This window comes from Alligator sinensis, unplaced genomic scaffold, assembly GCF_000455745.1.
Source record: "Alligator sinensis unplaced genomic scaffold, ASM45574v1 scaffold5_1, whole genome shotgun sequence".
Taxonomy (NCBI): Eukaryota; Metazoa; Chordata; order Crocodylia; family Alligatoridae; genus Alligator; species Alligator sinensis.
This window is the reverse complement of record NW_005842213.1, coordinates 1,382,130-1,406,031: the sequence shown is the minus strand read 5'-3', so window position 1 is coordinate 1,406,031 and position 23,902 is coordinate 1,382,130. Positions and strand designations below refer to the sequence as shown.

Genomic DNA, 23,902 nt, shown 5'->3' with positions numbered 1-23,902 from the left:
AGACGTGCTGGCAAATGAACAGCAGGGAGAAGAGTCCAAACTCTTCCCATGCCTCAGGCAGGTGCTCGAGAAAGAAGGGAGGGTGTATATTACACCACCCCTGCATGACTTGACAAGAGGTTACAGAAACTTTTGTGGAGACAAAAGTAGGCATCTCTTAGTTCCTCTTACTTTCTTGCATGAAGCCAAGATCCAAAACTATGTCTGAGTAGTCTGAATCCTTGTTGTCTCCAAACACATCAACCTAAGCCTATGGTCTTCTCAGAGCTAAGAAGATTCAGGCTTGAGTGATTCCAGAACTGGTGTCCTCCCAGGTGCTGAAGGAAGGTGGTCTCTTCCCTTCAGCCAAAAATCCTGGCTATGATGCTGAAGGCACTGGTTGTCAGATCAAATATAACACAAGGTCCTGACTGTTCTTCGACCAGGATTCAAATTGATCCCTTAGGTCACCAAAGGGGATTAAGGTGGAATTCAGCTGCCTAAGTGCCAAAGAGTGACTCAGAGTGGCCCCCACAGCTCATTAACTCTCTGAATTCATCAGGAAGGCACCTTCATTTTGAACTGCTAAGTTCCTTAAATGGTAAGCAGGGGTAATGCAGGGGTGTGCAGTTTGTAGGGCCACAAACCACTTTGTGGCCCCACAAACCACATGCAGAGAACATGAAAAAGTGTGCTGCACTGCAAAAAAAAAAAAAGTCCTGGGAAAAAAGCAGTATGCACCAGAAAAAATGGAGGGTTGGCCATCCAGAGCAATGCTCTGGTTGCCTGCCAGGCTCTGTGATGCTGGATCTGAAAACCTGCTGCACCAGGATACCAGGTAATAATGCTGAGGCTTGCTGGTCCTAGCCTCCCCTACCTGGGACAAGTGCTGGCCCTAGCCTCCCCTACCCGGGACAATTTGCTGCGCACCAAATTTGTGCTGCTGTTATTTGTGCCTCTGCAAGTACACACCCCTGCATGTGGGGACCTGCCCTACAGCTTCTGCAAATGCTCTGAAATGATTCAGGTGGTATGCCTAACTATCACGGAGACCCCTTTAGGATTCAGTTGTTTGCTAGGAGAAGTTTAGACTCCACTTATGTCCCGGGAGAGGCTGCTGTCGGGTACCGCACAATAAAAAATAATGTCTGACTTGCCCTGACAGTATGGAGTGCAGCACATGAAAAGACAAGAGCAGTGGCACTGTTGCTCAGCTTCTGGCCAATAATCAAGTAGCAAGAGCACTTGGCTGGGAAGTGAGAGACTTGGCTTTTATGGTACATCACCCTGAGAAGATCTGAAAACACACCTCCTCTTTTCCAGGTGAATGCCCTAAACATCCAGTCTCTACCCCCACTGGGTGGATAAGAGAGCAAGAGTCCTCAGAAGGCCAGAAGAAACCTGCCTCTTTAGAGCCAAGTGGTGACAGCCCTCCCTTCGGAGGAGATGGTTCCCAAGTTCTAGTCCCTGCTTGATGCTGTTTAGTCAAAACCCAGAAATAACCCTAGCAACTAGTGTCCCTACTTGAGGGGGTAGCTATCCTCAACATGCTGCAGAGGTAAGTTCCCACATGCTCCGAAATGTTTACGCATCTGAACTTTGACCAACATGTGTTAAAGAAACAGAAATAAGCCTGGCAGCAGAACCCAGGATTCACTGTTGACAAGGGAGAGCTTTATCCTCTTGCCTACCTTTGCAGTGTTCGTTTTATTTGTTCTGCCGGCCTACAGGACACTCCAGTGCCCTTCCCTAGCCTCTGCCCTAGCCTGGGGGAAGGGCATTTTCTGAAAGGTGGAAGATATGGGCTCAAACCTCCTAGAAGGAAAAGAGTCTGTCTCCTGCTTCCTGGATGAACGCTTTAACCATTAAGCTAATGGACAAAAGGTGGGTGCTACCTTTCCAATGGCATGCCCATCTTCTGAAACCATGAGGTGGCTATCCCTTGAAGTTAGGTTAAGTATTGTGGATTGCAAGTGAATAGAAACACCTAATGGATTTGGGTGAGTTAGGAGCCTAAGCTCCTAAAAGGAACAATGGTTAAGAACAGCCCCTGTGCTTCAGCATTTCACTTTGGTAGGTTTGGCATCCCTAAGAGGAAACTACCACTCCAGGTTCTCTGTATCGGCCCCTAGGTTCCTCTGAAGTCTCTTTCAAGGATCCTAGGCACCTAATCTGGACAAACTGAATCACCAACCAGAGCGAGGAGCTTAATGTGTAGGCACTGCAATGCATAAATGAAGACATCAAAGGAAACAATTTGAATCCTGGCTCTGGTCACTATCATCAGCACATTTTGTGAATGCAAGACTATGGCCAGGTCAGGTTCTAATGTGGCTTTGGACCCCTTGTCTTCATATGCAAATGGAATCAGCAGACAGAAAAAATGGAAGAAAGCACTGAAAAAAATACTGGAGAGGGAAAGACTGCTGGGGAGGGAAGGAAGGGGAGAGGTGTCTCTAGTTATTCAGCTGAGCAGTTTATTCAACAAGCTTAGAGGAACAGGGCAGGGCAGAATAAGCAGGATTCTACAGGGATTGGGGAAATTTAACTTTCGCAGAGCCAGGTATAGAAGAAAAAAGGTACAATTTGCAAAAATGGACCAATAAAACATTACAACATTTTATATGCAAATGCCCCGCATTTGGTGAGCCTTGATACTGGATTTTTAATCCTTATACTAAAATATGCAACCCCTTCATACTCCCCCCCCTCTGCCTGCCCTATTGGCTTTGAAGTGTCTAGGGATTTACTGGGGGCAACGGCATTTAATAGGCTGCCTTCCCTTTGCCGATATCACTACTGAATTCCTTATAATCAGCATTTTCCACTAAAATTTTAATGGGAGGTAAGAAATCCTCAGGGATATTCAGAGCAAGCTACTAAAAAATAAAAATAGGCCATTTCTCTAACCCTTTCCTTTCTTTGCCTTTTACAGTAGCAGGGGCTGTAATGATATAGTTTGTCTCCACGCTCTCTCTTCTGGCAACCAAGAACCAATCCAACAGCCAGATAATATGGAGACTTAGAGCATCAATGGCGTGCACATTCTTGCCTGTTGCACCACCTAGCTCAGATTGTGGCCTTGGAGTGGGTGAAAGGAGCCCTGTGCTCTATGGAAGGTAAACCTGAGTCATTGAAATGTAAAAGGTAAAAATTGAAGTGGTGAGCACTGTCGCTCTTAATGCCAGCTTTTAAATGCCAGTCCCCCTGGGTTGATGATGCCAGGAAAACAAGCCCCAAAATGCTGTAGCTAGTGGAATGCCAATAGTATGTTTGGCAGGCTCTAATTAGTGGCTAGCACAAACTGGGCCGTAGTATGCCACAATTGCAAACCAGCTGGGAGTCTCATGGGACTGTTATAATATTCAAGATCTCCTATTTCACCTGGATGGGGCAGAGACAGTTTCATATCATCAGTGCCTCCGCTCTCTTCAGACCTGCGACTCTGGTCTTCTTTCCCTCAAGTGCAAACCCCTGTGGACACAATGTACACACTGGGAGAAGGGCAGCAAGGATGATTAAGAGCAAGAGGGATCAGAGCAGTACAGAGAGACGCAGAGCATTAGGTCTGTATTCTTTAGGAGGAAGAGACTGAGATGCTATATGATGAAGCACGTGTATTTCCATGCCCAGTTCAGGAGGTGAATGTTGCAAAGGAGCGGGAGAAGATAGGCTAAAAACAAATGCTGAATCTTACAGAGGTTTGGGTACTTAAAGAGTGCAAGAGAAATATCTTGATTCAGAGGGTAATTTATGTGTGGGCCAGTCACTGCCAGATGCCACAAGAGAGGCTGATGCCTTTAATGTACTAAATTCAACATGCACTTAGAGGTAAGAAGGACTGGGGATAGACACCAGGTCCAGGAGATGGAGAGATGCTGCAGACATGGGTTGCAAGGACTCCTTCTGTCCCTGATATTTAATTTCCCATTACTATGAAATCTGCCCCTGCTGGCGATAGTAGGTCATGGGTGCCGTAGGCAAAGCTGAGATGCTGCAGATGTTTGTAGTTGGGAAAGATTAGGTTGGCTGCACCTTAGTCCTCATAAAGGACCTCAAAGTCCTGTGCAGGAAATACAAAAAATGAAGAGGAGATAGAAGGACTTGGGACAGCACCCAAAGTGGTTTGGAAACAGCTGCTGCTGCCAGAAGCCCATCCTTGCATGAATTTCTTAGGCAGCTGTATAGATCCAAACTCAGGCTAGGGTTCAAGCACCTCACAGTAGCTGCTTCAACTTAGGTGCTGTTCTGTGTAACTTTTGAGATATTCAGAGTGACCCAGTTAGGCACTTAAGATCCTTGTACACTCAATGAAGAGACTTTAGATAGGGCTGTGCAAAGCTTTGGTAGCTGATTTGATTTGGAGGAGATTTGGCCTGATTTGGGGACCAAATCTCTGAATCCGAATCACATTGAGAAACCAAACAAAAACAACTGAATCGATTCTAAGCATCTGAATCGATTTGGAAAAGCTTCAGCTGCTTTGGAGATTCAGCCATAGACTAAATAGGCAGCTGACACAGCTGCCTCCAGCTGGTAAGTCTGTTGGGGCTGGGGGAGTGAGGAGGAAAGGGGGGTTGGGGAAGGAGGGATTGGGGCTGGGACAAGTTGCCCAGCTGGGACAGGGGGGCATGTTACTTAGGGAGGGGGACGGGGAGGCATGGGATGTGGGTGCGGCTCACTCTAGGCAGAAGGGGGCAAGCAGCAGCAGGGCATAGCCCCTGTTCTCAGCGCTGCCGCGCACACGTCCTGCACTCTCCGTGCCCCTGCGCCAGCTGGCAAGCGGCGAGCTGGGGCGGGGGGGGGATGAGCCCAGGCATGGCAGCCATGGGAGCTTCCCCCACAGCTCCCCACACCGGGGCAGAGGCAGGCACAGCCAGAGAAGCCGTGGGAGAAGCCCCCATGGCTGCCCTGCCCAGCCCCATCACGAGCCCAGCCTCCCTGCACTTAAAAAAAAAAAAAGAAAAAAAAGCCCTGCACTTACTGGTCACTGCAGTGGCGATTGGGGCCTCTGGGCATTCGTGGCAGAGCCTCCCCATGCAGTGCAGGGCAGTGGGGAGCAGTGGGGATCGTCCCCCTGCCTGTCACCCATGCAGCAGCTGCCCCACGGCACGGGTGCAGCATGGCTCGGCAGGGCGCCGTGCACTGTCTAGGAGTTTGGGCAGCTCCAGCAGTCAGCTGGAGCCCAGCAATGCTCAGCTCCAGTGGCTCCAGCTCCCAGAAAGTGTACTGTGCCCTGCTGAGCCATGCTGCACCCATGCCATGGGGCAGCTGCCGTGCAGGTGTCAGGTACGGCGGGTTCCCACTGCTCCCTGCTGCCATGCACTGCATGGGGGGGGGGCTCTGCAATGAGCCCTCAGAGGCTCCAATCACCGCTGCTGCAACTGGTGAGTGCGGGGCTTTTCTTTTTTTCTTTCTATTCAAGTGCCAGGAGGCTGGGCCGGGTGGGGGATGGGGCCAGGCAGGGAAGCCATGGGGGCATCTCCTGCAGCTCCCCCCACTGAGGCAGAGCAGGCACAGCCAGAGGAATGGTGGGAGAATCTGCAGCCACCTGGCTGTGCCTGCCTCTCCCCGGCCGATCTTAATCACTGAATCTCTCCAAAGCGGCGCCAAATCTTCCAACGCCAATTCAGCCAAATCGATTCAGGACAGTGATCCGAATCTCCGAATTGAATCACTGTCCTCCAAATCGGCTGAATCCAAATTCAAATTGAATACTTCCCTATTTGCCCAGGCCTAACATTAGAGATGTCTGTAGGCAATTCAGGCTTCAGCCCTAAATGTCTTACACGGAGAATGGGGAGCAGTACACACATCAGAAGGGAAATGCCAAAAGCCTGAAAGTGCCATGGGGTAGATAATAGGAAATTCTAAAGCATGGAGGGTTAAGTTAATACCTACCCATCTTGGGAGCTTAGACATTAGAGCTGTTTAAACTCTCCATCAGGTACTTCTTTTCACTTGCAATCCACAATGACTAATGCCTTTTCTACAACAGCTGTACAGTGGGTTTCATGCCTGATCTCCCTCCCAATAATGGTGGTGGTGCCCACCTTTTGCCCAAAAGTTTAGTAGTTACAGCTCCAGGTGGTGGAGAATTTGGGTTTTAGTCTCACTTCACTAGGGCAAGATTCAAACTCATATCTTCCAAGAAGACTGTCCTAATCACCTGTCAGTGGAACAGGCTAGGTGAGGGACCCTCCACCCCTCTTGCTGAAGCTGGTGGCCAGGAGTGCAAGAGTTATGGGGGCTAGAAAGAGAGGATAAGCAAGAGGGAATCTACCCCTGTAGCTTAGTGGATACAGCCTTCTCTTATGAGGGTAAGGTCCTGGGTATCAGTCTCTGCTACCAGGTTTATTTTTGTTTCTAACCAATAAGTGTCTGTAATAATAACATGCATGAAAGAGTCCTCACAGCCACAAGCACTGGATAAAGAAGCAGACTTTGTCTTGCTGACTCTGCTTTGGCCCCAGGACTCTGGGACTCTTTGCTGCCAAGTGGCCCAGTTTCAACAGAAGGGGTGGAGAGTGCCCTTGATTAGCTTATTCCTTAGCCTGACGGTTAAGGTACTCTCCTGGGAACGGGGGCTGAAGTGCTTAGATAGGATTTAGAAGCCCAGGAATACTATGAATTGTATTCGTGCTTAGATAGGACTTAGAAGCTGTGGTGCGCCTAAATGGTCTCCTTGAATCACTCCTGAGCTTGCAGAGAAGCCTACTGTGGATGCTTAGGAGAACTTTGCAGTCCAAAATGGAGGTGCCTGAAAAGTTTTAGATGCCTAATGAGTTTGGTGGCTCCTGGCACAGGGCTATGTCAAATGACTTTTTAAAATGTAGATGCTTGAACTCCACCCAAGACCCACTTAAGTGTTTAAGGAGGCACTTAGGGTTCTGCTTTCAGTCCTGCTGCCATTGAAGCAACCGGCAGAATTCCTATTGACTTCAGTGGAACCAGGTCCTCAAGGCTTTTCTTGGGCATTTTTAAAGCATCCACCCTAGTGGTGCCTGATCATAAAGAAACAGGCTTTTAGCAGAATGATTCTCTCTGTCCTTCCCTCATGTAAAGCTGGATTTTGGTTCCCTACATCTCTTAACTTGGTTAGTGGAAAAAGACGGGTCTTATACTTCACCAAGAAGGCAAGAAGCCCCCTGTTAATCTTGTCATCTATGCTCTTCCTAACTTCCAAGGGAAGTGGTGCTGGCTCCTACCTTGGGGGTCTTTAAGAGGAGGCTTGATAATTACCTAGCTGGAGTCATATGAGCCCATTATTCACTCCTGTCCAGGGTAGGGGGTCAGACTTGATGATCTACTTAGGTCCCTTCTGACCCTACCTACTATGAAACTATGAAACCTTTGTTGTAGGTGGCCTCTCTGCTTAATGCTTGTCTTGGATCCTCATGTTTTCTCCCTGTATCAAGTTTCTCTCCCTGGTTCTCCATATTTTTTCACTCCACCCTCCTCCTGTATCTTAGTAGCAGCTGTGGTTTCAGTGAATCATAGTGAAAATCCAACTCCCAGCTCACAAAGAACTGACACCCTCTTCAGTATGCAACAACTCATTTCTCTTCTCTTCTGAGAAGGCTGTGCCTTTTTTTTCAGGTAAGAGTTATAGTTGTTTGCTTGTTCTGAGTTGGCAAGCACTGGCCTTTGGAACAAGAAGATCCAAAACAAGAGGATACACTTATAGGACACGGGGCAAGAATTCCCAGCAACAAGGGTGCAGGAAAGGTGAAAGTATCTTGTTCCTCCTCTCACAATTATTATTTGTTTATAATGCAAGCCCCTCACTGTCCCTATCAAGGACCAGGGCTCAATTATGTCAGGCACTGACAAAAACTACTCACAATCTCATGATGCATGATGTCAGAGGAAAAATGCCACATGTGAATGGGTTGGATGTATGAAGCTATCATGTCTGGTGGAGGAAAACAGCAGACAGGCCTGACTCTTACCTGTCTTGCTAGAGGTCAAAATGTAAGAGTCAGTGGAAATTATTTTATTTCGAGTTGCTTTTGTCTTGGCTTATACAATTCTACTTGGATCACTGAGTGAAAGGTGAAGGAGCAGAAAGCTTAGAGTTGCTGCCACCTTTTGAAAAAGATAATGTACAGCAGTGGTTCTGAGCCGGGGGTACATGTACCCCCAGGGGGTACGTGAGATATATTTCATACATTGTCTAACACGAAGGGCATAAAAAAAATTAATTTCCCATCGAAAGGGGGTATGTGAAATCTCACTCTCAGACCAAGGGGTACGTCGACTGAAAAAGGTTCAGAACTGCTGAGGTACAGCATTACAGATGTTTCTAGAGAAATGTCCTACTTGACATTTTTTTAGGTGGCATCAGAATCAGTGCGCTTGTCTTACAACCCTGAAAATGATCATTTATTTTAGTTCAATTTAGTACCAGCTGATGAATGTGGGTTGACAGGGTGGGAGACTGAGGTCTACATTCCCACAGAACGGCTTCAACTTTCCCAGTGATACACCTCAAGCCTGACCTAGAAGGACAACTTCTACAAATTAAAGGAGAGCTCAGTGTCTAGGGTCCACTCAGTCCCTGACTTCTACACTGTTCCTGATGGAGCTAAATGATGGCTACTTTTAAACAATGGATACCCTTCTATCAAGGACTGCACAGAATCCATCATACACACATTTTTTTGTGTGCATGTCTCCACACCAGCATCCCTTGGTGGTGATGTTCAGTCTGAACTGGCACCCTACAAGTTAAATGCTCTATCTATAGCCTGTCTTTATCTTCAGTCCCCCAGATGATACACTCTTCAATGTAGGAGTGAAGTTCTGTATTTATGGCAGATCACAGGTATTGGGGGGTAGGGGAGATACCCACCTCTACCTTGTACACTCATGTTTGCTGTCTCTCATACATACACAATGCAGAAGATGGCTTGCTCAGCCTCCAGTGGGTCAGACAATATCATGTAACCAGGCAGCTTTCAGGGAATAGGTGGTGGAAGCTGCAGAGTGGGGGGAATATGGGTCGAGTATACTGAGCTCTCTTGCACCTTCCTTTTCTATTACCATTTCAGAAGTGTGGCATAGTGCAAAGACATCAGTTCATCCTTAAAAAACAGAAGCAAAAACACTAGCAAGGCCGGGTCAACAGCACCGAGTAATGTTATAATGAGGGGGCTAGTTGAGTAAGTGGAGGGGTTTGTTATCTCTGGTTCACCACTGGGCATTTTTTCTATCAAAAGTTTCCTCTCTTAAATAAAAGCACCCTGCACATGTGGGGTGTGGAAGGAGAGGAGGCTGGTGTTTATACCTGTAAGGCCACAGAAATTGGCAGCATCACTAGGACCACTACTCAGTTTTCTTAAAGGTGCTTGCTTCTCTGTCCTCACCTTGTACCCAAAGGTAACACGCCCTGTGCTGTCTGCAGAACACCAGCACTTGAAACCAGAATTTGCCCCTTTTCTGCCAGCTAGATGGGCAGCTGTGACCTCATGAGTTCCCAGTTTCCTGAACTGCCCCCATGGAGACAAACTAGAGCCTTATTTACAAGGGGGGAAAGTTCAGTTCCTCCCTCTCAACTCTGGTTTCTTGTGTAGCAACACCATTGCCACATGATGTTATTAAAAAAAAAGTCAGTTCAGTTTAGCTCAGCAAAGCAAAGCAAACACTCACGTGGGGCCTTCACTGACTGATGCAAATCAAGTATATATTGTATAACACCTTTCTTATTCAAAGCATACATTTCCAAGTTTTCTGCAGGGAGCTGTACAGTTGCAGTAGAAAAGGCAGGGTCCTGAGTCTGATTTAGAAATCTGGACATCAGCATCACAATAAGAGCTGCTGGATGCTGAACACTTGCAATTCTGACCCTTCCTTTTCCTCACTAAATATTTGGAAATCGGGTCCAGAGCATGCTGAAAAATCCATCCAACCATGTTTCCTGGTTTAAATTTTGACTTGGTTTATCATTTTTTAAGATGGACTTCCCCCTGCTTGGGTCACAATTCATCCCCATATCAGTCAAATTATATCAGTAATATTCATTACAGCTAATAGCCATCAGGACACAGAGAAATGTCAGAAATAGCAAATGTCTGGAGGAATCCAGAAGGAATAGGATGTCTAGTGCTTACAAGATCAGGACCACTCTAGCTCCAAGTCTGGATACTCTGCTATTCAAGATCTTTACATTAGCTACACACAGAGATGCCTTGTTTCAGCTAGAGACCAAATATAGTCTAATGAAGCATAAAGCATACAACCTGTCCCAAATCCTGGCTCAGTACAGAGGTGTCTGGCCACTGACATAGGGTTGCCAGAGGAAATAGAAAGAAGAACCTTTACTGCCCTACAGTCCTTCGCTGTGCAGCGCTCCTGTTCATTGGAGATGAAGGTCAGGTGACTCCAATTACGAAGCCATGACAAGTTCTCCAAGATTCAAGGAGCAAGAGACAAGAGCAAGATGAGTTGTGGGAATACAAAAGGCACCCGGACACCACTGTGCTTCTGCTATGACCCAAGCATCACTGTAAAAGTCACTAATTCACCAAGATGGCCAGGATGCTCTTTAACAATTCGGGGTAGGGCCCAAGGCTTTCCAGCACAAGTAGCCAACAAAAGATACAGCAGAGTAGACAGGAAAGCTCCTAAACAGCTTGAGATCAACAGAACTGGGCTGTGAATTCTTTGGGGTAGCTGTCTGTACCCTGGACTCCTGATCTGATGCAGGCCTTGAGCTGCTACTTGTAATATGAATAATAAATACTATCCCTTTCTTCATCTCATCCCAAGCTGCTGCCATGGCAGTGCTGATGATACAGACTTAGGACTTTGCTACGGATTCATCAGGAAAGAGAAAAAAGCAATGTCTGTTTTCCCTGGAGGGGATGGAGACCCAGCCCCAAACAGATCTGGTGCGGGGAATGGAAAGTTCCTGTGGTGAATGGCAAGTGTTTCTCAGCATGTAAAATCAAGTTTTAGAATCGGATGGGCTTCTCAGAGCCCCCTGTCAGCAGCCAGCATCTGGATTAGGCTTGTACACTAGGGTACTTATTTTTTATTACCCCTCTAGTAGCTCATTGGTGAACATTATTTCAATCTCATCTGATGAGGTTGCTTGCCTGCGAAGTCATAGTGGAGAGTTTCCCTGTTGTGGGTAAAATTCTGCCATCACTTGTCCCCACACAAACTGAACGAGAACTCCTCTAAAGATTGAAGGATGGCTCGGGATTTACACACTGTCCCTATATTGTACCCTACAGAATGTTTCTATATACCGGCTGTTACTACTTTCTCTCTCATCCCTTGTTAGTAGTGAGGCTGGCACCCTGACAGCTGTTGGGCCTGGCTGAATGGGGAATAAACAGTGATACATTGTCTAGTGAGCCCAGAGCACTGCCTAGCTTTCTGTGTGGGTCTGTTAACTTGCAAGCAATCAGCAGAATCAGCATTTCCACATTTTTGCATGATGTTGATGCCAGTTTTAGGCAAGTATTTGAGGCTTGAAGGCAAGGAGAGATTTTCTGTTTCATGCTAAAGGACAGATTGGAGGGATGCCTGGGAACTAAATGAACTTCCAGGAGAAATCTGGAAGTAACATACCTAGGAGCTCAAATGACAAATCAAAATGAGCCCCCCTCAGAGGAGAACAAAAAATGCTTCCAGCTGATCTGTATTTTAAAGGAAAGACTCGTGTAGGTAAAAGGAAATGGACCAAATTCAGCTTTTAGTTCCCTAGTATAAATCTGGTATGGCCTCCATTGCAAAGCCAAAGTAACTCTTCAGACACTAAGGGCATTTATACACATGCTCCCGGGGTGGACACATGCTTTAACTAGAGCGGCGCTGAGACCTGCAGTGCCCAGTGCATGACGTGTATCAGCATCCCCACACTGAAAAAATGATGGCGGGGCACTTTAACTAAAGCTCGTCGAACAAGCTGGGGGCTTCAACTACAGCTTGTTGAACGAACTTTAGTTAAAGTGCCATTTTTCAGTGAGGGGACACTGATACATGTGATGCTGGAATCTGCTGGAGTGTGGTAATTACCACGTTCCAGCAGACTTGATTGAGTCTGCTCCAATGTGCTGTAATTACAGTGTCAGACCAGCCTCGCTGCATGTGTACAGGAGCCCCAAAGCTGTTACTTTGGATTGCTGGTGGTGTAAGGGAGAGCAGTGTTTGGATCAGCAAAGAGATTCCCCATGCACTTACAATTTTAGGTTCTTATAAATGTCTGAATGTTTTGGTGCTTTTCCTACCCTCTCTGACCTGCAATTCTGGCCTGCAAATTTAAAGAGAGCAGACTCTCTTGTGTTATTTGGGGCATTTCCTGTTTGGGCCAAAAGGATTATGAGAAAGGCCTCTATCACTGTCTTTGGGCATTTCTACTCTTGCTGTCAACGAGACTGAGGAAGGGAAGATGGAGTGAAAGACAGGCTTTGTGTGGGAATGGAGCTGAAATCTCTGGAATCCTCAAGCAAGGAGAGAGTGACTTTAGTGGGAAACTGCCTCTCCCATCCCTAGTGGAGAAACTTAAATTAAATGCAGCACACATCCCTCACTCTACTAGTAGAAGTAACATCAGCTGTCAGGATCAGACTGGAATGACGCCAATTTATACAGCTTATGTATTTGCCCATGGCATGGAATTTATTTTAGGAGCTGGACTTCCAGGAGCAAAAGGTCCTTGGACATTTGGTGGAGAGGGGAGCAGATGCTGACTCTTTAGCAGGTGACACTAGGAAGCAGCAGCTGAGACTATGGTCTCAGCTTCACAGAAGCAGGGGATGTGGACACAAATTCTGACTCAGTGGCAAAAACCCCCCACTGAGAGCAGCTGAGAGTGAGGGAAGGAACTCACAAGTGGATCGACACACACCTGTGACAGGCAGGGGTAAATCGTGATAGGTCCTGTGGGCCCGTGTATGGATGGGGAGAAGCAGAATAGGGGGTGTGTATATGTGTGTGTACATAAAGGTGAGGGGCACAGTGCATTGCTAAGGGGTGAATGGGTGTGCCAGGGGCATGGGAAGGGGCAGGGTGGTGAGATGTTATTCAGCAGGGCTTTGGGGAGGGAGAAAAGGTGGAAGGGAAGTTCTTACCACATTTGGAAAGTCTGCCAGTCATCAACTCCATACAGTTAGTGGTGTCTGGATCATAGAACGGAAAGAGGAGGGAGGGAGGGAAAAACATAAAAAGAAGGTTTCCATACCTCTGTGCACAAAGGAGTCACTTAGCACATTATCTTCTGAAGCAGGAAGCGCACAAAGCTGGGAGCTTACACAGCCCAGGTCAAATTCTGCCCCTGTTTGCATTAGCGCAGCCCCAATAGTGTAACTGAGAGTGGAGCTTGCCTTGTTCCCCTCCCATTTCTACCCACCCGCTTATCTTAGTTGATAGGCATTTACCAAAAGCCAAACAGATTTTTGCAACTCTGTTAATGAACAGAAAGCCTGCAAACCCAGTGTTCTGCCTGGCCATCCCTGAAAACATTCCCGCAAAACTGAAGTTATGTCTAGCCCCCTGACCTGTCCATCAACACTGTGAGGAAAACCTATTATGGTGTAAGTGTGCTATTTTATATCTGGCCTAGGTGTTAGCTGTGCTCTTCTGGCACCTCAACGCCTCAAAAAGTCACCCTTTAGACTCCAGGGATAACTTCCCAGCCTCAGAAATTATTTTGCTTCCCCTTCTCATGGGGAGTAGCCTGCTTATCAAGTACTCACAGACTACAGGACTGCTTAACTAAATGATGGCAGAATCTGGCTCTTAATCACTTTATCTTATCCATCAGAGCTGTCTATAGCTGCCATCACTTTAGTACCTAAGCCTTTCTTAACCGAATGCAGTAAACTGGGATGCAGAGGGAGGAAGAAATATAAGTTTCAATACAGGAAGGACATCTTTATAGAAAATGGCACAGAGGAACACTTAACACTTTCTTACCCCACTTACATGGGGGTAAGAAAATATCTTCCCCAGTCACTCTGTCTGGGTTTTGACAGCACTCAGAACCCAAGAGAGTGGCTTTTTGGTGCTGGGTAGTCTGGAGTGTCCGCTGGCTGTTCCCACCAGTTTCAAAACTCCTCGCACTGAGTTTTGTCTCACCATTAAGACTCATGTCCCCAGGCTACAGGATTCTTGGAAACATATACATCCATATGTATATGGAACGTCCTTGAATGCTAGATGTTTTTAGGTGTTCTCTTTCTGCCAACAGCTCAGCAAAGGAGCCAAGAAGGAGGCAGGCCAGAGTAACCAGTCAGTCCTTCTACTGAATTAGTTATTGGGTAAGTCATGCTGGAGAGCAGGCAGCTGACAGACTAACTCCTTGGGTCCACTGGCACTTGTCAAAAGCAGCAGAGAAGACCTTCCAGCAGTCTCTACCACCAAGGTTAGAGTCAGGCCAGCAGAGGGAAGAGGGAAATAACACCCACTGGGCACAGGCAGCCTCTAAAAAGGGACAGGGTAGGGGAAAAAGGGAAAAAGAAAGGGGTTGGGGAGCATAGGATTTGTGAAGGGGGCCTAGAGGAAGGGAAGAAGGAAACAGAAGCAATACGGCATGTGAGAAGGGGCTTAGGTGAAGGACATCAGGGAGCTGGGTGCCAGGGTGTGTCAGGGTATTTAGGGGAGGGAGTGGGGTATGTAAGGAAGGCCAGGACTTTTAATGGTTTGGCAGCCATTCTGCACCTGACAGAATGAGTGTAGGAATTCCTGGCCATGTACAGGCAGAACAAACTAGGTTCCTCATTGAAGCTGTGCAACACATTTTAGCCCTTAACTAAAGCTGTTTGAATCTGCAAACACCCAAGAGCCAGGCTAGCATGGGCATACAGCATGCTATTCACTTGCAAATTTAGCCTTCTTCATTCCTCCAATGGAGGAATTCCTCCAATTCCTCCAACGGTCTCCAATTTGGACTGCCTGCTCCTATTCCAAGTGATGCCATGGTATGCTGGTGACATTTCACCAACTGCAGAGCCAAGCCAGAGACAGAGCGAGACAGGCATGTACCACGACAATCTCTATTCTACCAGGTGTCCTGGATTTTCACAGGTTTTCTTGTTAATGTTACTTTATTGTATCTCTTGTAGTTCACATAATATTTAAAACTTGTGTATTGAGTTCCAAAATTTAGATCCACAATTTTAACACCAAGATTAAGGGCCAACTCTATTATAAACAGCTTTGCAAAACTAGGCCATATAGCAAAATGGACTGTGAAATTTGAGACAGCCACCCTACCTGACAGCTACAGGCTCCATTTGTGTTCTCTGGCTGAAGTAAAGCCACCAGCATAAATGTGTGTTGGGGCATCAGACTAGAGCAGGACCAGTAATCCAAATGGGTCTGGATGATAACCATTGTCCTTAACAAGGATATGCCATAGCATTGTATTAATTCTGGGAACCATAGTTCTCAGGGCATCCACTGAAAAACTGACATGCTAAAACCCCTTCATTTTTTCTTATAGACATAGATTTCATACTTAATATCATTTCTATCATGGCAATAGAAAAATACAATTTTTAACCATAAAGCATTAACCCTCCCATCCCCCCAGCAAATGATTGAGAGTCATTTTCTGTCCATGGATAGTAATATTTAATCTGATGCCTGGGGAATATAGATGTGCTTCTGAGGCAAATATGACAAATTCCACATGCCTTCAAGGCACCCAAGAACTGTGGGTGTGCCATGTCATTACCTTTTTTAATATGTGGTGTAGACTTTAATTAAAACATGTCTATGGCTGTTCATGACCTATGTGATGACCCAGGTCTCTTTATGTTGCAGTGATCTGCACAGTCAATCGCATGTTGGCTTATTATCAAGAACCTGGTTATAACTCAGATCCAGTCTGTTTCATGAGGGAGTGGGCAAATTGGTTTAGTTAAAATGAAAACTTTACATATAAACCAAGCCTGGAACATCCTCCACTCACCCTCCCCACTTTCTTAAAGGTCCCTTAACTTTTCTTTTCTTCTTTGATTTTTTCTTAACCTTTTCACCTCTTTCACTGCTGTCTAAGTTTGGCTGCAAAAAGGGGTCTTCCAGACTTCTGTGAAACTATAAATTGTGCCAATCCCAGAAATCACATGCAAATAACTGCTGCCGTGAAACTTCAAGACCAAAGGACTGATGCTTTGAAGTGCAAAGCCTTTCCTGTGACATGACAAGTGACCTCAATGACCATTATCAGCACCCTGCAGGAACTGCTCAGTTCCAAGGCAGTTCACATACATTTCCCAGCTTCCAGGTGCTCGTCTAATGTGGACTGTCTTTCCATCAAGACTGAGGATGACTGCTGGGATGTCATTCTCATGGTTCAGGTCTTCATCAGAATTATTTCCCTGAAAAGCCCTACAACTCAGTCGCTAGTCATTCCTTACATCCAGCTGATGATTACAGCTTCAGTTCTTTTTATGCATTTGATTGCCGCAAGTTTCTTCTCAGTCTTTTGACTACCTAACCAACCTATTGCATTGTTACAGCTCTGGGCTAACATGTGACCATGCAGATGTAAATGCTTATAAACTAATAAAGCTAATTCAGTCATTTAAGCATCTTTTACTCTGTACAGTGAATGTACCAGGCCAATGCGATAGGAGAGTGGCTCTGTATTATTTTCTGAATGTAGGCTGGTATTATAGAAGAAAGCACCCAGACAGATTCTGTTTTGAGGCTTAAATATCGTTTCTAACCAACTGCTAACTCTAATGCTGGGAGCTGGAATTTCCAGCTGTGACACTGAGAAGCTCTGAAACCGCCAGCTGCCAAAAGGCTAAAACCTGACATAAAGCAGAAAAAAGTATGCAGAGAAGCTGAGAGTCCAGTGCAGAGTTGTTAAGAAAGGCTGCATCAAAACTGCTATTTGCCCAGAAACTGGGACAAAGGGATATGCAGGAGAACTCCCTTCAGCAGAAGGAAATGCTAATGTGGGCAAAACTGACATCCAGTGAAGGGTCACTGTTTGCTCTGGCTAACCTCCATTCACCAGCTGTTCCTACTGCTATTGCTTCTATTATCCTATTGCACCAGAGGAAAGTGGAGCACAGTTTAACAGGGATTGTACTAGATTAAAACAAAAGCAAAGATCTGGGATTTCCCCCCTCTACAGAGACTGCCCCCCCTCCCTTATTTTTCCCCCCAGCATAGAATGGTCCTTTTTCTAGGTTAAGTTTGAGGTGCATAGAGCAGGGTGTGAACTGGGATCAAGGCTAAATGTCCACAGATACAATATTCTCTCTTGACCCAGGAGAGAGTGATTCTTTTAGGGGCAGGGCTGAGCATAATGGATTTTGTGATGTTGGTTTTGTTCCAGTGGTTGTCTTATCCAAGGGATTAATTGGTGCAGCAATGGAGGAGAAGGTGGGCTGGACTGATCCTGCCCAGCTGGACTGTGTTTCTGATAGAGACTGGAATTTTTAATGAGTGACTTTTACTTCTAATATGGCTGTCATGGATTTAGACTTTTAATGGTGGCTTTTATTTTATTCATTCTGAGAAGCTGGAAGGGAATAAGCAGAGTGAATTCCTGGACACAGGAAGACGGGTGAATGATACTAACTGGGGAGCGAGACTATAGAGCATGACACAGAAACACACCTACCTCTATCAAAGAGGGAGACATACACATGCACACTCAGAAGCACACACATGTGCGCGCACACACATAGACAACGTAACATCTACAAAGGCTTTTGTGAGCTGGAGGAAATGAGAAACAAAGGAAAGTGAGTCCTGTTCTGAAACCCAGGCAAGCCAGTTTAGTGGGCTGGCATGTTGCTCAAGTGGATCAAAGAGGGGCAGGAGAGAGAATGAGCATCAGTATCAGGAGCCAAGAGGTCCTTGCTGATGCTGCTGATGGAAGGGGAGACACTTTCAGGGATGGGCTGCCCTGCTCTAAAGCATGACTGTTGAAACATATCCTTCCACATGCCTCACTTTATATGCAAGGCAGAGGCCTGCATAGCTGGTAGGCCTATGGCAGTGAGCAGGGGAAGTGAAACCGTATATGGCACGCATCCTTCCAGCCTTACTGAGGCTGAGCTGCATCACCCCATGAGTAATGCTGTTGGTTTCAGAGAGATTAATACAAAGTCAGGCATTATCTGACATGCAGGAAGTGTGGGAGCATCTGGCTGTGAATGATTTGGGGTGAAAGGCTGGTGGGTTGGCAACCCCTTGCTAACTGACCTGTCTTTACCAGGCTGCAGGGGCCAAATGCAATAGAGCTCATTAACATGACATAAGGAACAGTTCTGGGATGCAGCCATGCTGATGTAGAGGCTCACAGGGTGGGGCTGTTAAAAGTATTTAGAGAGCAGAGCAGAGTTCAACACATGTTGGCAGGTGCCAAAGCAGCATGAGGTGAACATCCTGATACTGCTGGTTTCAATGCCTTTGAAGTCATCAAAGAGGAATGTCAAAGAGAACTGTATATTAACTTTGTTTCCTGGGATGGGGTATGGGATCCATACTGCTGCCTCCTCCCCTCCCTTTTCCGAGAGAGGCCACCCTGCAGTGTGGCATCCTTCAAATGAGAAAGGCTGGGCCTGACTCACCAAAGAACTCACTGCCTCTCCATGGCTGAGCCCCCTGCCTTCACTTCACCTTCGCACCGTGTTTCCAGGCATTTTGTACGTCACACAATTTCCATGTGTCAGGGGGACAGGAAGGAAGCCGAGTTCTCTTTTGCCTCTCCCATGGACAGAGTTAACTGATCTCACTCTAGTTTCTGGGAAATGACTGTCACAACTGACACCTAATGATGACAAGTTCTTCTGTCCAATCGCAGCCCATCTGGACCAGATGAGGAATTGCTGTTCTCAGTCTCTCAAACCATCCTGTATCCCAGTTGAGCTCGAGAGATGTGTCCTATGGCTTGCCTGATTTGAGATACTGGCTATCACTTTCACTGTAATAATCTTCTTTTAATTCTTTCCCCCCAGCCTGTTGTTTCCCTTGTTTCTCCTGGACTCTGGATTCCAAGCTACATTTTCCAAGTGCATCCATTCTCTCCTCAGGAAACACACACACCTTCTTTAGCAGGGCATTTGATTACAAGGTTGGTTGTTTGAGATGGGCCACCCTACTGCCTGGATGTCTCCACATGCTGGGGGAGACTCATTTTCAGTTCCAGGAGCCTGGCTGTTCTTTTTCTAGGCATGTGCAAGTTTTATATACACTCCCCCCACCCCCCCTTTTCACTGATGGAGGGCTGAACTTTCCTTGCTACTGACAGATACTCTGGTGAAGCTTTAGACAGAAGGGAAGGAGATTCTGAATCTACAATTTGAGTTCCCCATTCCAGAAACAGAGCAAAACTGTGCATCAGATGCATTTCCCACAGAATGATTGTCCTGAACACTTTCCTTCACCTGTTAGGCAAGCAAATGTATTTCACTCCATGTCACTGACAGAACTCTCCAAACGGAAACGTTCAGGCAACATCCCATGTTTAGGAGAAACAAGGTCTAAATCTTTCTAGCCAGTCTCAGCAAGTGAAGCAATAAGGACCTGGGTGTGGTGGGGATTAGAGAAGTTGCAAACTTCTTTAAGGGGGTTTGCTCAGCAAATCTCCAATCCAGTTCAATGGCAGGTTTGCACAAAGATCAAAATAGAAATTGGTTCTCAGGTATAATTTTTACTGACCAATTTTTTTTATTATGTTCATCATCACACCCTGGCAAGGTTCTCTGCACAGTGTCTGACTTCGCCTTCTCTTCCTTTCACTGTCTTGATCCCTCTTCCCTGTCTTTGAGAGTCTCCTCTTTTCTACCCCCTGTATTTTCATCTCTTAAGGAACCCCTGATGCCCAACCGTCCCGAGGAGTTTAACTCTCTGCTTTCTTCTCTCTCTTAAAATGATCGGCATAGAAAGAGGTAATGCTGCTATTTGTCAAATGTCATCTGTAAAATGTCATCGTTAGGTTTTAGAGTGAATGCTCTGCCATGTTTTGTGCATTGGAGCCAGTCTGCACCTCTGAGTCACTATTTCAGGTTGGCCGCAGACTCAGGAAGAGGACACCACAATGGGCTGCATTTGGAAGGCTTTCATTACAACAGTGAAAGAAACTAAATTCTTCTTTGAAGTGAAAGCTCCAGTTCTGCAGAACCTAAATGCGTTGTGTGGTCTGTGACCTCCTGGCCCTCAGAGAGGTTTTGCTGTTAATTTCTTGCTAATCTGAGAATCTCTGGTGTTGGGATTTTCACGGCATGCTTGCTGGGTCTTTAATCTGGTGTCTTTTACACATCTCCCTATGCTGAAGGGTTCTGGGGCTGAAGAAAACCTGGAATGTCGGCTGATGGCACTGCCTTGGAAGAGGGTACAAATGGCTCTTTGGGCAAGAGGAGGGGGAGCTGCTTACTTTGGGAATGTGTGTGGGATGCCGGAGTGGGGATGAGGGAGGGAGGAATGGGGTGGGTGAGAGGGGAGTTCTTGTTCTGTCTGACCAGAGCTAGATTGTAGTTGCAGTCAGAGGGACATGCTCCCTGGCCCTTCGGGCCTGAGAGATGCTTCACCTTCATGTCCTTGCTGAAGCAAAGCTCTTGACAGCTGAATGACTTACCTGATAACTGCTGCACTGAAGGCTGGTCATGTGTGCTTAACAACTGTGCCTGAATGGTTTCTACTACCCTCTTAAAGCGACGGCTTGGACCTGCGGGGGGGAGAACCACAAATGGCTGTGAGAGGAGTGTCCCCGTGCAGTCGCACAGGATTTGTGAGGAGACAGAAAAGGCATATCTCCTTCAGTCTTCTCCCCCGGCATCAGGCTGGGATAGCATCTGTGACTTAGCAAAGGAGTGTGACCATGAGATGCTACTGCACCACCATGCAGGACTCAATAGGAGGGCCATACTTAGGAGCTGCTCTTCCTTCTTGGCATCTGAGACCCCATCAGGACTGGTTTGCTAAATGTGGGGCCACTTTTTCTTCTTGAGTTTTCCTCCTCCCTCCAACAGCTCCCCTGCCATCCTGAACTGGGAATTACAGCCATTTTCACTCCCAAAGGTTGTTAATTGACAGATCCATTCCAATTTCCACCTAACCGAGTTTGACCTTAGACTATGCTATCTTACCAAAGCTGAGGCCATTCGCAACCGAGTAGTGCCAGGGCAGCCTGAAATCAACTTGTGGCACCCACAAATTTGCTGGGCTTTAGAGCCACCAGGATTCATAAATAGGAAAGACTCCTTCCTCACACCTGACAGGCAGCCTGTGATAAGCAAGGGGATGCCAGGAGAGGAAGGCGAAGGGCACACACTAAGCTTTTGCAACCAGCAGTGGGATCTGATGAGGGACTGGGATTTATTCCTCTACCTTTGGTGAAGGGAAGTAAGTCAGAAAGAAGAGGGAGATGGGGACACAGAAGACACAGAAGAGAATCCAGGTTAGTGAGAGGCTCAGTTCTGCAGTCCCTCCCCCTCAGTTTGAGCTGGCCCACCTCTCCCACCTGTGATTAGCTAAAACAGCAGAGTGGCTATTACATGTAACTTATGCTCCTGGTAAGGGAGGGAGCCCTGTGGCCACTCAGTGCTGAGAGACAGACATTTACTGAAATAGCAAGGCACGACAGAATAGAACCTAGCAAGTTCAATGCATGCAATGGCATCCTGCCATGACACATGGACGATAGCACAGGACTTGGAAGGAAGAAGGATAAGCCAGCCACAACATTATAAACTCTGATGTTGATGCTGCCCTTGGGCGTTCCTTTCTTTCCTGGTGTGCACACTGCTGCCCAAGTCATCACAGGTCTATGCTGTCTCTCATGTTCCTCCATTTCTACACTCTCCCTCTCCTCATAAGTTCTGGATCTCCATCTTCCTCCCTCCCATTGCTCAGCTCCTGCTCTGGGCTCCCCGGCAGAGGGGTGGACTGTGGCTGTTACCTGATAAGAGTGTGAAAGTGACCGAGTAGATCCCATTCTCCTTCTGGGCCTCGCCCCCTTCTGTGTATGTTATGTCCACCTGGAACTTCACCGGCTTCTGGAAGACAGCAGGACCTCCCGTGGACTTGTATTCTGCACGGAAACTCGTCTGTGAGATGACGCTGTGACTGAGGCTGGGGATCTGAAATGGGGTGGTGGGGAGCAGGAGACAGTACAGTCAGAGGACAAATACCAAGATGACAAAAACTCTAGTTAAGGAGAGCCCTTTTTTTTCTCTGAAGGACTCCAAAGACATCAGAGGAGGAAAGATTTGCTTCCTCTAGGCTCAAACTTACAAAGCCTTGTGTATTCTCCTGGGAACAGAGAGAGTGGAAGGTGTCCAGCACCTCACAAAAATATACAGCACCTTGCTGGATTGAGCCATAGTTACAGAGTGCATGCCAGTCAAGTATCTGACATGCTTCAAACCTCCATTTGTTCTGTAACTGGGTACAACCAAGTACGGGTGACACCAATACTTACAACTCAGTGACAGCTGATATCAGGTGGAGGCAGAAAATTTATGGTTCAGTTTCAAAGAGACCAGGAATAGGGATGGATACCTGATAGCTGACCTGGACACAAAGTGTACCAGAATCTGGACTATGCAAAAGGATCTACCCTCATCAGGAAACCCCAGTGCTGGTAAAATCTCGGCAGTGAAAACATCCTGTGAGCTATCAGTACTAAGCAGAATACTCCTTGTACCTTCACACTTGAAGAGCTTCACAATTACTCAGGGCTCAGTTTGCATTCATGGCTCAGGTCAAAATTTCAAATACACCCAGCTCCAACTTATTCTTCTATGTAAGAGCCAAAATTTCACAAGTGCTGAAAGCCTTAGAAATTTAACCACTGATCTGGGATCAAAAAAAAGGAGCTGAGTTCTTTGAAATATCTAACCCTAGGGATTTACTTAGCAGGTTGATGCCTTGCTTTTAATTATGAAGCTGGCTAGGAGATAGAACTGGGGTCTTCAGAGTGAATGCACCACTAGAAGAGACAGGACTGTGAACTGAGGCACTCTACAAACCCTTTGTTCTGGGTTGAATTTGTGGACCTGGTGATGGGACAGACACAGTTTACATAAGAGTGTGCTGGTTACCGCGGGTGACAGACACTATTATGTTATGCTCTGCTGTGTACGAAAAGGTTAGGGGGTCCTGACTATGGAGAGCAAGTCTTCAGTGTAGGTCTATCATTAGGACTGAAACTGACTGTGAAAAACAATGTTATTTTGGCAAACTATATTAAAAAAACCCAACCCTTAAATTTGGGATCTGGGAGGACACTTAAACAAAATATGGGTGTTTCCAATGCTTTTGAAATGAAAAGAGCATCTAAATCAACTTCTACCTCATTTATATGTTCTTTGTGCTTTGGGCGAGGGGAGAGAATGAGATCTCTGGATTTGAAAAGGTGAATCTCTTGGTGCCTCTACACACACACACACACACACACACACACTGTAGTAGTGGTCATCTCCAGAGGTGGTCATGATGCCCCTGGAGACCCCCTCAGCCCTTGCCTCCTTGGCCTTCTGTGGGCGATCTCCCCTTCACTTCACTTGCCATGCTTTGATGAAATGATACTTTTAGGAAAGAGAGGTTGCCCCAGGGCTCCCCAAGTCAGATCTCTCATGATGCCTTAAGGGCTAATCACATGGCTCCAACCACCCCTTACACCTTACCTATACCTAGCAGATGCTACTCCTTCCTCCTTCCTTCCTGAGCTATGGGCTCCCAGCCCCAGTCCTTGTCCCTTTTGGGCTATGGGCTCCTTAGTCTCCTTGGTCTTTGGCTGTGACTCCCCAGTCTTTGGCTCCTCTCTCTGAGCCCTGGCTTCACTCCTAGGCCAGTCGAGATTGCTGGGGCCCCCTGGCCCTGCCAGTCTCTGGCTCTGGCCCTCCTTGGCCTCCTTACTCCCCCTACTGGGCCAGTGAGACCTTTGGGCTCTCTGGCCCTGCTGGCACTCACCCCTCATGGGCTACAAGCCTCCAGGTTCTCT

General features: G+C 46.8%; 1 protein-coding gene across 1 annotated transcript in view; it reads right to left on the bottom strand.

The window, feature by feature from the left end:
- The window catches only part of BRSK2 (BR serine/threonine kinase 2), a 488,049-nt gene that overhangs the window by 1,885 nt on the left and 462,262 nt on the right, over positions 1 to 23,902 (bottom strand). Inside the window, exons 18-19 of the mRNA XM_025207893.1 lie at positions 21,857 to 22,037; positions 20,534 to 20,623 (exon numbers count right to left, since the gene is read on the bottom strand). Of these exons, the coding sequence (XP_025063678.1) occupies positions 20,534 to 20,623; positions 21,857 to 22,037 (271 nt within the window). The remainder of the gene's footprint in view (positions 1 to 20,533; positions 20,624 to 21,856; positions 22,038 to 23,902) is intronic.